Consider the following 11,283-nt stretch of genomic DNA (forward strand, 5'->3'; position numbering starts at 1 on the left):
AGGAGACTCGCTTGAGCCCAGGAGTTGGAGGTTGCTATGAGCTGTGATGCCACGGCACTCTACCCAGGGGGACAGCTTGAGGCTCTGTCTCAAAAAAATAAAAATAAAAATAATTTATGTGGCAAGTTTAGGGCATGCCATCTGATGAATACTAATTCATCTGAGCCTAAAATAGGGGCAGCAGATAATTTGCCATCGTCATCTCCTTTTCTTGGTCTTCTAGCTGCCACGTGCTGTGGGTACCCAGACACTGAGTGGTGCTGGTCTCCTCAAGATGTTCAACAAAGCCACCGATGCAGTCAGCAAAATGACCATCAAGATGAATGAGTCAGACATTGTGAGTAGCCCTGTGCCTCTCAGTTTCCTGGCGTCTCAGAAGCCCTGAGGAGTCCTGAACTTTCTGAGATCAGAGACTTTTTTTTAAAGATAATTTAATTCCTTTTTAAAAAAAAAAAAGAAAGAAAAAACTGCTATGGAAAGACTGTGCTCTGCACCTATACAAACAATTTCCACTAAAGCTCTGGGCTTGTGTGTTTCAGTGGTTTGAGGAGAAGCTCCAGGAGGTAGAGTGTGAGGAGCAGCGCTTACGGAAACTGCATGCTGTTGTAGAAACCCTAGTCAACCATAGGAAAGGTAACAACCTCTGAAATGCACTTGGAGCTAAGGGAAATTGATGTCTCCAGTGAGCTATAGATGGGAGGGCATGCCGTTCCCAAACCTCTCAGCCATCCAAGTTGAAATTTTCAGCCTACCTGGTCTTTGATGTTCTGATCAAACAGATATGCCGTCCATCTCCTGGCAGAAAGCACAACTCAACCACTGTGGGCTTTGTACTTTGTAGCTGGGAGGGCTGCAGGGAAGTCATCCTAGACATAGCGTGACCCAGGCTGTGGGTTTCTGTAATATGATTTGAGTTTGTGAGAGCCAGGGCACAGTGGCTCACGCCTATAATCCTAGCATTCTGGGAGGCCAAGGAGGGTGGATTACCTGAGCTCACAGGTTGGAGACCATCCTGAGCAAGAGCAAGACCCTTATCTCTAAAAAGTAAATAAATACATATATGTTTATGTGTGTGTATAGCCAAGTGTGGGCACCAGTAGTCCCAGCTACGTGGGAGGCTGAGGCAAGAGAATCACTTGAGCCGAAGAGTTTGAGGTTGCTGTGAGCTATGACACCAGGGCACTCTACCAAGGGCAACAAAATGAGACGGTCTCAAAAAAAAAAAAAAAAATTTAAATTTGTGGCTTACATCCAAAATGATGTCACACATACCTTAGTGCCATGGTATGTGTAAATGCAGGAAAACCACATATGTCTCCTACAGCCTTTTTCACCTTTTGGGGGTAAGATTTGCTTAAGAGCTAGGGACATTTTCCAAGTATGAATGCTTTCCTTTTCTGCCTTAAGTATGCAGATAAATAGAATTCTAAACAAGTGGGAGACCCAGATACCATTAGGCTAGTGTAACGATTGGCAAACTGTGACCTGGCACCTGCTCCTGTGACTGGGCTGCAGTCCCTTCGCTTCTGAATACAATTGACTGTGGTGTAAGTGACTGGGTTGCAGAGTCTATAATGTCACATATGCAGGGGGCAACATTCCTAAGACATGCCACATAATGCCAGCTGACTTGTCCCTTATCCCTTGGAGTTCAAAGGGGCCTCTGCTTCTTTTCTTCCTTCTAGAGCTAGCAATGAACACAGCCCAGTTTGCAAAGAGTCTAGCCATGCTCGGGAGCTCTGAGGACAACACAGCGTTGTCACGGGCACTCTCCCAGCTGGCTGAGGTGGAAGAAAAGATTGAGCAGCTCCACCAGGAACAAGCCAACAACGATTTCTTCCTCCTTGCCGAGCTCCTGAGTGACTACATTCGCCTCCTGGCCATAGTCCGGGTAAGCTTCTGTTTCCTTTCCTTTTTCTCCTTCCCTTGGTTTGATTTGTCTTCCCTTTGCTCTTCTCCTCCTAAGAAAGTCTCATTCGATGCAGCTTATAAATAGGGGTTACTTTTTCTGCTCTAAGAGAGCAGGTATCCTGTAATCCAAACAATCCATTTAACTGTTTAGCTAGTCATTTTGAGGCCCACAGCCAAGTCTCCTAGATGCATTTGGAGAATAGACCACTCTTGTAGGCTCTCCCTTATTGTTGAAGCTGAACAGTGCCCTCTCTGCTCATTTCTTCAAGCAAGCCTTGAAGATCTGCTATATTGGCCTCTGACGCAGTGACTTCCTCAGTCCTTTGGTCTTTGCCTCCTTAACAGCAGCAGCTTTGCCCTGGTAAGAGTTCTTTGTGGCTTCCACTTGTCTCTCTAATCTGGGCAGTCAGGTAACTAACTACATGGAACTGGCTTGGTCTTGCATGGGAGAGTGTGGTCAAGGGGCTGAGAGAGCTTGTCCCCAGAGCCCTTCCTGTGCTGTGCCGCCACACTGATAACAGCACTGCAGCCTGACCTTCAGGTCTAGCACCTTACTTTTTCTCCCAGTGAGTAGGGCATGTGGTTTCTCATGAGCTCTCGGTGGTTAAACAAGCTTGAGGCTGGGAGAGGTGGCTGACGCCTGTAATTCTAGCACTCTGGGAGGCTGAGGTGGGTGAATTACTTAAGCTCACGAGTTTGAGACTAGCCTGAGCGAAAAGTGAGACCCCATCTTTACTAAAGATAGAAAAACTGAGGCAAGAGAATCACTTGAGCCCAAGAGTTGGAGGTGGCTGTGAGCTATGACTCCATGGCACTCCACCCAGGGCAGCAGCTTGAGACTGTCTCAAAAAAAAAAAAAAACCAAACAAACAAAAACAAGCTTGACTAGGCAGTAGTATTAGCTCTCACATGGCCTCTCTCAGACAGAGGTAAAAACCAAGAAGAAGCCTGGTGGTTCCCCTGTAAGGGCCTGTCTGCCCCTTGAGCTTGGGATCAGGATGCGTGAGCTTCTGAGTTGGAACAGTGCCACCCCCCACTCCCTGTCCGCAACATTTCTCCCACCAGAGAGTTTGTGTGTTGTGTCAAGAGCTGAGCCGCTCCCGGGGCAGTCGCTTCTCCATGGTAGAGTTACTTAATATAGCCCATGAGACTGCTCATTGTTCTCTCCCTTGGCTATTTGGTTTGCTGCTAACTCTAGTGATAGAAACACTTAAAAAATAACCTGCTGTGGAATTCTTAGAACTGGTCAAACCACTTAGACTGAAAAAGCATTTCAGCAAAGGGTGCTCTATGGGATGCTTTCTGGCAGGAGCATTGTTTGGGGTCTCTGGAGAACACAGCTTTTGGCTTTGACCCCCATCCCCCATCCCCCATCCCCAACACAGGATGAGCCTGTGTGTTTGCAGTGAGGACAGCCTAGCTAGCATAGAGCTCGGGGGGCTGAGGAAACATGCTTAGAAGGCAGAACTGCCGGTGGCCTTTTCTGAGAGACCCTTTTATCTGCCTACCTCATAATCATAAGTTGATGGTAGGACTGGAGAGATGAGCAGAGCTTTCTTTTCTCCACTGAACCTGGTGAACCTGGAGTAGGAGCACCATTAGCCCAGTGGGTTAGACTTGAGTCTGGAATGTGAAGTCACCTATACCTAATCCTTTGACACAGAGGTATTAAGAAATTGCAGGGGAGCAGCAATGACAGAGCTGGGAGCAGGTGAAATTAGTGGTGTTCCACTCCCTAAGGTTCAAGTTTTGGCAAAGGCCCAAGGAGGCATAGAAAATATACAGGGAGATTTTGCAGGGAAGAGGGGAAGCAAATGGAACAAGGCTGGGAGGCTGGCCCCAGGCACAGATCTCTGATTCAGGCTGCTTTGTGAAGCCTCCAAAGTGAATGAGGGGTGGGGGGTGGTTTAGTCAGCCTATAGCTGTCCTCCTTTGGAAATGTTGATTGGGATCAAGGGACTGAAAATAGGAAAAACTAAGGAGGAGATTTGGGGGAGCTTTTTGGAGACCTCCATAGCCTACAGCAGGTGAGTGTGTGTAGTAGGGATGAAAGCAGTATATCCCAGTGGTGGTTTTAAGTGTTTATTTAAAAGATGTGTTGCAACCAGGCTCAAGCCTATAATCCTAGCACTCTGGGAGGCTGAGGTGGGTTGATTGCTTGAGCTCACAAGTTTGCAGCCTAAGCAAAAAGTGAGACCCCCCCCCCCGAATCTCTACTAAAAATAGAAAAACTGAGGCAAGAGGATCACTTGAGCCTGAGTTGGAGGTTTCTATGAGGTATGATGCCACTGCATTCTACCCAGGGTGACAGCTTGAAACTCTGTCTCAAATTAATTAATTCATTAATTGATAAAAGATGTGTGGAAGGTCAAGGTGGGAGGATAACTTGAAGCCAGGAGTTTGAGACTAGCCTGGGCAACACAGTGAGACCCAGTCTCTAAAAATAATAACAGTAATAAATTTTAATTAGCTAGGTGTGGTTGTGTGCATGTATAGCCCTAGCACTCTGGGAAGCCGAGGCAGGAGGATTGCTTGAGCTCAGGAGTTCAAGACAAGCCCAAGCAAGAACAAGACCCCATCTCTACAAAAATACAGAAAACTTAGCTAGTGCGGTGGTGTGAACCTGTAGTCCCCAAGTACTCAGGAGGCTGAGGCAGGAGGATTGCTTGAGCCTAGGAGTCTGAGACTACAGTGAGCTTTTATCACAGTATTATACTCCTGCCTGTGCAACAGAGTGAGATCTTGTCTCTCCAAAAAAAAAAAAAAGGAAATCGGGCACAGTGGCTCATGCCTGTAATCCTAGCTCTCTGGGAAGCTGAGGTGGGTGGATCACCTGAGCTCAGGAATTCAGAGACCAGCCTGAGCAAGAGTGAGATCCAGTCTTAGATCTCTACTAAAAACAGAAAAACTAGCTGGGCATTGTGATGGGCACTGGTAGCCCTAGTTAGCCTAGGATTTTGAGGCTTTTGTGAGCTATGATGCCACAGCACTCTACCCAGGGCAACAGAGTAAGACTCTGTTTCATAAAAAGAAAAAAGTATTTGTTACGCTCACCCTGTATACTATTTGGGCATCTGTTTAAAGTTTCTTCCTTAGGTTAGACTTTCGTTATATATTTCCCAGGCTAAGCGAGGCCCCTAGTTTTAGGTTATAGTACCCTGCCTGTTCTCTCAGTACTCTGGATTCTTGTAAGTATATATTGTAATTGTTAATGTAATGTTAGCCTTTTCCATTAGATCAGCGGTTCTCAACCTATGGCTTGTGACCATTGAAAATACAACCTGCATATCAGATGTTTACATTATGATTCATAACAGTAGCAAAATTACAGTTATGAAGTAACAACAAAAATAATTTTATGGTTGGGGTTCACCACAACATGAGGAACTGTATTAAAGGGTCGTGGCATTAGGAAGGTCGTGAACCACTGCATTAGATGATAAGTTCTGTGAACGTGGGACCATGTGTTTCACTCCCCACTATGTTCTTAGTTCCTGGCACCTGGCAGGCACTCAGGGAAAGTCTGTAGACTCGTGAACCAACTGATCTGAGAGAGGTGCTTTGGAAGCCTTATACTGGGCACTGGCATCAGGCCACCTACTGTGCTCCCAGCTATCCAGCTGTAGGAGCAGCATGAAGCAGCATGGCACTGGCCTCTGGAAGCTTGGAGAAGAATCTTACTCAAGCTTGGCTTCTGACATTAAACTTCCCAGCTGGGCATTAACATATGGCTGCAGAACCTGTCCTTGCTCAGTCCTTTCCTGGCACAGCAGTTGGGAGAGCCTCTCCTGAGGCAAACCCAGCAGAGCTCTTGGACAGCTGTTATTCTCCTCCCCAAACCCCTGGCCCATAGGCTGCCTTCGACCAACGCATGAAGACGTGGCAGCGCTGGCAGGATGCTCAAGCCATGCTCCAGAAGAAGCGGGAGGCTGAGGCTCGGCTGCTATGGGCTAACAAGCCTGACAAGCTGCAGCAGGCCAAGGATGAGATCGTAGAGGTGAGTCCCAGAAGGCAGTCTGGCCAGGGCACTCTCCTGGCTCCTGAATGAGCCCTCGTCCTATCTCACTCAGGTGCTTGGAACCCCACAGCAGGCAAGAGAGCAGATTGAGTATAAAGGGCTGTGGTGGGCCAGATGTGGTGGCTCATACCTGTAATCTTAGCACTCTGGGAGCCTGAGGTAGGTAGATTGCCTGAGCTCAGGACTTTGAGACTAGCCTGAGCAAGAGCGAGACCCCATCTCTAAAATAACTGGGTGTTGTGGTGGGCATCTGTAGTCTTAGCTACTTGAGAGGTAGAGACAAGAGAATCACTTGAGCCTAAGAATTTGAGATTGCTGTGAGCTATGATTTCACAGTGCTCTACTGAGGGTGATAGATGAGACTCTGTCTCAAAAAATAAAATAAAGGGCGGTGCCTGTGGCTCAGTGAGTAGGGCAACTGGCCCCATATACCGAAGGTGGGGCGGGTTCGAACCCAGCCCCAGCCAAAGTGTAATAAAAAATAGCCGGGTGATGTGGCAGGCGCCTGTAGTCCCAGCTACTTGGGAGGGTAAGGCAAGAGAATAGCCTAAGCCCAGGAGTTGGAGGTTGCTGTGAGCTGTGACACAACAGCACTCTACTGAGAGCAACAAAATGAGACTCTGTCTCTTAAACAATAAATAAATACATAAATAAATAAATAAAATATAAATAAAGGGCTGTGGCGGCTTGATTACAAGCCTGCCTTAAGGCCTGGCTTTTCTCCCCTCCCTGTTCTACCCAGACTTGCCCCATCAGAATCAATGCAGGAGGAGTCCTGGCATGGGTTTTGAAAAGCTACTCAAGTAATTCAGATATACCTCCTTGTAAGAACAAATTCAGTTCTCTGGGTCTTCTAGCCCTGCTGGTAAGTACCTAAACCAGAGGGTGCTGGAATACCAGAGCTTTCTCGAAGACCAGGCTTGGCCTGGGGCACCTAGCATCTCTTCCAGCTAGCCCCTGAGAAGTGGCCTTCTGCTAGACTCTGACTTAATAGGCTGAATCCTTATGGTATCTGATCTTACCCAGAGAGACAGACATTAATGGTCAGTGAGGCCTCATGTATAGAATTGCTGTCAATAATAGCATAATATTAAGTGATTTTTTTCTTTCTTCCCAGTGGGAGTCTCGGGTGACTCAGTATGAAAGGGACTTTGAAAGGATTTCAACAGTGGTCCGAAAAGAAGTGATACGGTTTGAGGTGAGGTAGAAAGTCCCACTTGTCACTTTGTGTGCAGTGCCTGTTTTAGTAGTAGTTTGGTTTCATCTAAGTCTATTGGGTAGAAGATAAAGGTGCCAGTCCCTTGGCAGTTTTGGTGAACAGGTGTGGTGTTCTCTGGATACGTGTGTGCTTATTCCTGAGGCACAGTGGCTCTTTACATTTGTTGCTGGACCTCAGCAATTAGACACAAAGCCTGCAGCTCCCATGTGCCCTCTGGACCCATATTCTTTCTCCCCTTTGCACTGTCTCCACCCCTAAAGAACCCTTGGGTGGAGGCTATTTGGTTGAAACTCTAGCTATTCCAGCTGCTGGCTCTATTTTATGAGTCCTTGTTTGACGTTGGTCAGCAATAAATGCCACCCTCCCATCAAAAGGGGAAGGAGCAACTGTCTAGATGGTCAATGTAGAATCCTGTCTCCTATAGAAAGAGAAATCCAAGGACTTCAAAAACCATGTGATCAAGTACCTTGAGACACTCCTGTATTCACAGCAACAGGTATGTAAGTTATGCATGACATTTGTCCTCTACTGCCTACTCCAGGCTTTGGTGACAAAATGGGTAGGGCAAGCCCTGCTTCTGAGGGCTGGGCCCTGCTGCCCTAAGAGGGAGCAACCAGTAGGGTCTTCTGCTAAGCAGGACCCGGCTTTGCTGCCCTAATTCTGTGGTGAGTTAGTTGTTAAGTACAAACCCTCCTTATGTGTACACTGAGTGGTCACCCCATGGTACCATCTGATCCTCTTGGAAGCTCAGGCTCCAATCAGTATGTGGAGCAGTGGCCCCACTACAAGAAACTAACTGAGCTGGTCAAAACTGTAACCTGCAGGGGTGCTCCCTTTGAGGGGAAGCAAGACTGTCTTCGGAGACTGCCCTTGCACTTAGGGCTCATGAACTGCTGCTCCCTTAAGTGTGGAGGGAGGTGAGGGCAGCATGGCTAGACCTCCACGTCTGTTTGGCATGCTTTCCTCTGAGTGCCCGAGGCCCTTGAGAGCACCGTGGCATTGTGCTTGCTCCCAGCCTGGCTCGGGCTCTACTGCTAGGAGGGCGCACTTATTTACTGTCCCCACTTCTTTCTAGCTGGCAAAGTACTGGGAAGCCTTCCTACCTGAGGCAAAGGCCATCTCCTAATGGACCGAGGATGCCAGAGCCCACCTGCGTGACGCTGCCTTTTTATACACTGCCCTCCACCTTGATGGACGCCAGTGATGCATCCTGCCTAGGCTGGACTTAACCCCTTCCTCCCTGCCCCACAACCAACTGTCCCCAGTTACTCTAACCTTATTTCATCTAGTTTCCGTATATATTTTCTTACCTAAGAGAATAGTTTCCTGCTTTAAGCAAAAGACCTACAATAGGTGGTGGAATTATGGGATAGGGGTGGAATACTGATATAAATATATAAATACAAATGTATATTTTTCAGGATGTGCCGTAGGAACTGGGAATAACGTTTTCTGTTACTCCTGATGGTGCCATGAAAAGATTATGTAATAAAATATTTTAAAATCAGGTCACATGTCTCAGAATGATGGTACTTTTTGTTTGAGGCTGGGGACAGTCAGGAAGCAGGAGCTATGGGGATTTACAGGTTTTTGCCGCTGCTTACCTGTGGAAAATGGGGTTTCTTTTTCTCTATGTACCTCAGCTTCCTGTTCTGAGGGTCCTTTAATCTGTTTGATTTTTTTTCCTTCTTCTTTAGGGAACAGATTCTAAAACATCTCTTATAATCACAGAGGCAAGAACTGTTCTCTGCAGAGGAGGCAGAGACTTTCTCTTTATTCCTACCCTGTCCCCTAAGCCACCCTTCAAAACCTGTCCTCAAAAGACTGCGTGACAGGCTCGGCGCCTGTGGCTCAAGTGGCTAAGGCACCAGCCACATACACCTGAGCTGACGGGGTCGAATCCAGCCCGGGCCTGCCAAACAACAATGACAGCTACAACCAAAAAAATAGCCGGGCGTTGTGGTAGGCGCCTGTAGTCCCAGCTACTTGGGAGGCCGAGACAGGAGACTCTCTTGAGCCCAGGAGTTGGAGGTTGCTGTGAGCTGTAATGCCACTGCAGGACAGCTTGAGGCTCTGTCTCAAAAAAAAAAAAAAAAGACTGGGTGACTATGTAAAGGACTGATAAGGACTTGATGCTTTATCCCCAGGCACAAGCTCTCTGCCTCTAGATAAACCAGCGGTTCTCAACCTGTGGGTCACGACCCCTTTGTAACAATGAAAATACATCCTGCATATCAGATTTTTTTTTTTTTGAGACAGAACCTCAAGCTATCCCCCTGGGTAGAGTGCTATGGCATCACAGCTCACAGCAACCTCCAACTCCTGGGCTCAAGCGAGTCTCCTGCCTCAGCCTCCCAAGTAGCTGGGACTTCAGGCACATGCCACAACGCCCGGCCACTTTTTGGTTGCAGCCATCATTGTTGTTTGGCGGGCCCAGGCTGGGGATTCAAACCCGCCACCTTAGGTGTATATGGCTGGCGCCTTAGCCGCTTGAGCCACAGGCGCCGAGCCCATATCAGATATTTATATTACGATTCATAACAGTAGCAAAATCACAGTTATGAAGTAGCAACGAAAATAATTTTATGGTTGTGGGGTCACCACAACATGAGGAACTGTATTAAAGGGTCACGGCATTAGGAGGCATTAGGAATGTTGAGAATCACTGAGATAGACAAATCTAAGAGCAGACTAACCCAAGAACCACTAAACGTTTTGAGGTTCACAAAAGCTTTAGTGTGCCTTAGAGGAACCGTGCCAGCAACAGCCCCTTGTAAGCACAGGCCAAGGGAAACCAGAGTCTCAGCTCAGTGGTAGCTGGGCTTCCTTCTCACTACATCCACAGCTGTTTGTATTGGACTGGGCGGAGCAGACTTCGAAGCCCCATTGTAAGGCAGTAGGTGATGCCACCCACTGCTGATGCCACCAGTTATTTTTATTAACAGGCTAATTATTATCACCTTTGATTCTATCCTTCCAGTCTTATGTTTGCTTTTACATAGTTGTAATAATATACACATAAAATATTTTGTATCCTGCTTATTCAACATTGTGTATGTTGCACACATTGTTTTCTAACATTGTTACATATCTTCACAAACTTTATTTGTAAAGCTGGATAATTTTAGGGCTTCCATAGAGTGTACCATAATTTTGAATTATCCTTTGTTGGATTCTTGGGGTTTTTTGGTATTTTTCTTTGTTCTTGAGACAGACTCTCTGTCACCCTGGGTAGAGTGCCAGTGTTCTGGCATCATAGCTCACAGCAACTTCAAACTCCTGGGCTCAAGCAATCCTCCTGCCTCAGCCTCTGAAGTAGCTGGGATTATAGGCACCAGCACAATGCCCAGCTAGTTTTTCTTTTTTTTTTTGCAGTTTGCCCTTGGTATATGGGGTCAGCACCCCACTCACTGAGCCACAGGCGCCACCCTAGTTTTTCTATTTTTGGTAGAGGCAGGTCTTACTCTTTCTCAGGCTGGTATTGAACTTCTGAGCTTAAGCAATCCACCTGCCTTGCCCTCCCACAGTGCTAGGATTACAGGAGTAAGACACTAGACCCAGCCAGATTCTTAGGGTTGTGGGGTTTTTTGGTGGGTTTTGGCCAGGGCTGGGTTTGAACCTGCCACCTCTGGCATAGGGGGCTGGTGCCCTACCCTTTTGAGCCACAGGCGCCACCTCTTAGGGTTATTGTTATAACTTTTAAAATTTTAATATAATTTCAAATTTGCAGAAAAGTTACAGTAATAACAAAGAACTCCTATGTGTCCTTTATCCATATTTACTAAGTATATACCTTTTACTCCATTTGCTTTATCTGTATTTACATTTTGTACTTTGTGAATCATTTGAGATTGTAGCCCAGTACCTCAAAAATTTCGGCATCCAGTCTCAGTGCCTATAGTTTAACGGCTAGGGTGCCAGCCACATACACTGGAGCTGGTGGGTTCGAACCCAGCCCAGCCTGCCAAACAACGACAACTACAACCAAAAATATAAAATGGCTGAGCCTTGTGGCAGGTGTCTATGGTCCCAGGTACTTGGGAGGCTGAGGCAAGAGAATTACTTAAGCCCAAGAATTTGAAGTTGCTGTGAGCTGTGATGTCACAGTACTCTGCCAATGGTGAGATAGACTCTG

The 11,283-nt window shown here is 47.0% G+C and overlaps 1 protein-coding gene across 2 annotated transcripts in view; it reads left to right on the plus strand.

Annotated features, from left to right (window-relative positions):
- The window catches only part of SNX1 (sorting nexin 1), a 58,662-nt gene extending 50,002 nt beyond the window's left edge, over positions 1 to 8,660 (plus strand). For both annotated transcript variants that reach the window (XM_003784411.2, XM_023510153.1), the window contains exons 9-15: positions 224 to 337; positions 540 to 633; positions 1,686 to 1,891; positions 5,765 to 5,908; positions 7,047 to 7,127; positions 7,573 to 7,644; positions 8,224 to 8,660. In XM_003784411.2, the coding sequence (XP_003784459.1) occupies positions 224 to 337; positions 540 to 633; positions 1,686 to 1,891; positions 5,765 to 5,908; positions 7,047 to 7,127; positions 7,573 to 7,644; positions 8,224 to 8,274 (762 nt within the window). In that variant the 3' untranslated portion in view covers positions 8,275 to 8,660. The remainder of the gene's footprint in view (positions 1 to 223; positions 338 to 539; positions 634 to 1,685; positions 1,892 to 5,764; positions 5,909 to 7,046; positions 7,128 to 7,572; positions 7,645 to 8,223) is intronic.
- Positions 8,661 to 11,283: the final 2,623 nt, after the last annotated feature.

Source organism: Otolemur garnettii, unplaced genomic scaffold (assembly GCF_000181295.1).
Source record: "Otolemur garnettii isolate 467f Iridium unplaced genomic scaffold, OtoGar3 scaffold00011, whole genome shotgun sequence".
Taxonomy (NCBI): domain Eukaryota; kingdom Metazoa; phylum Chordata; class Mammalia; order Primates; family Galagidae; genus Otolemur; species Otolemur garnettii.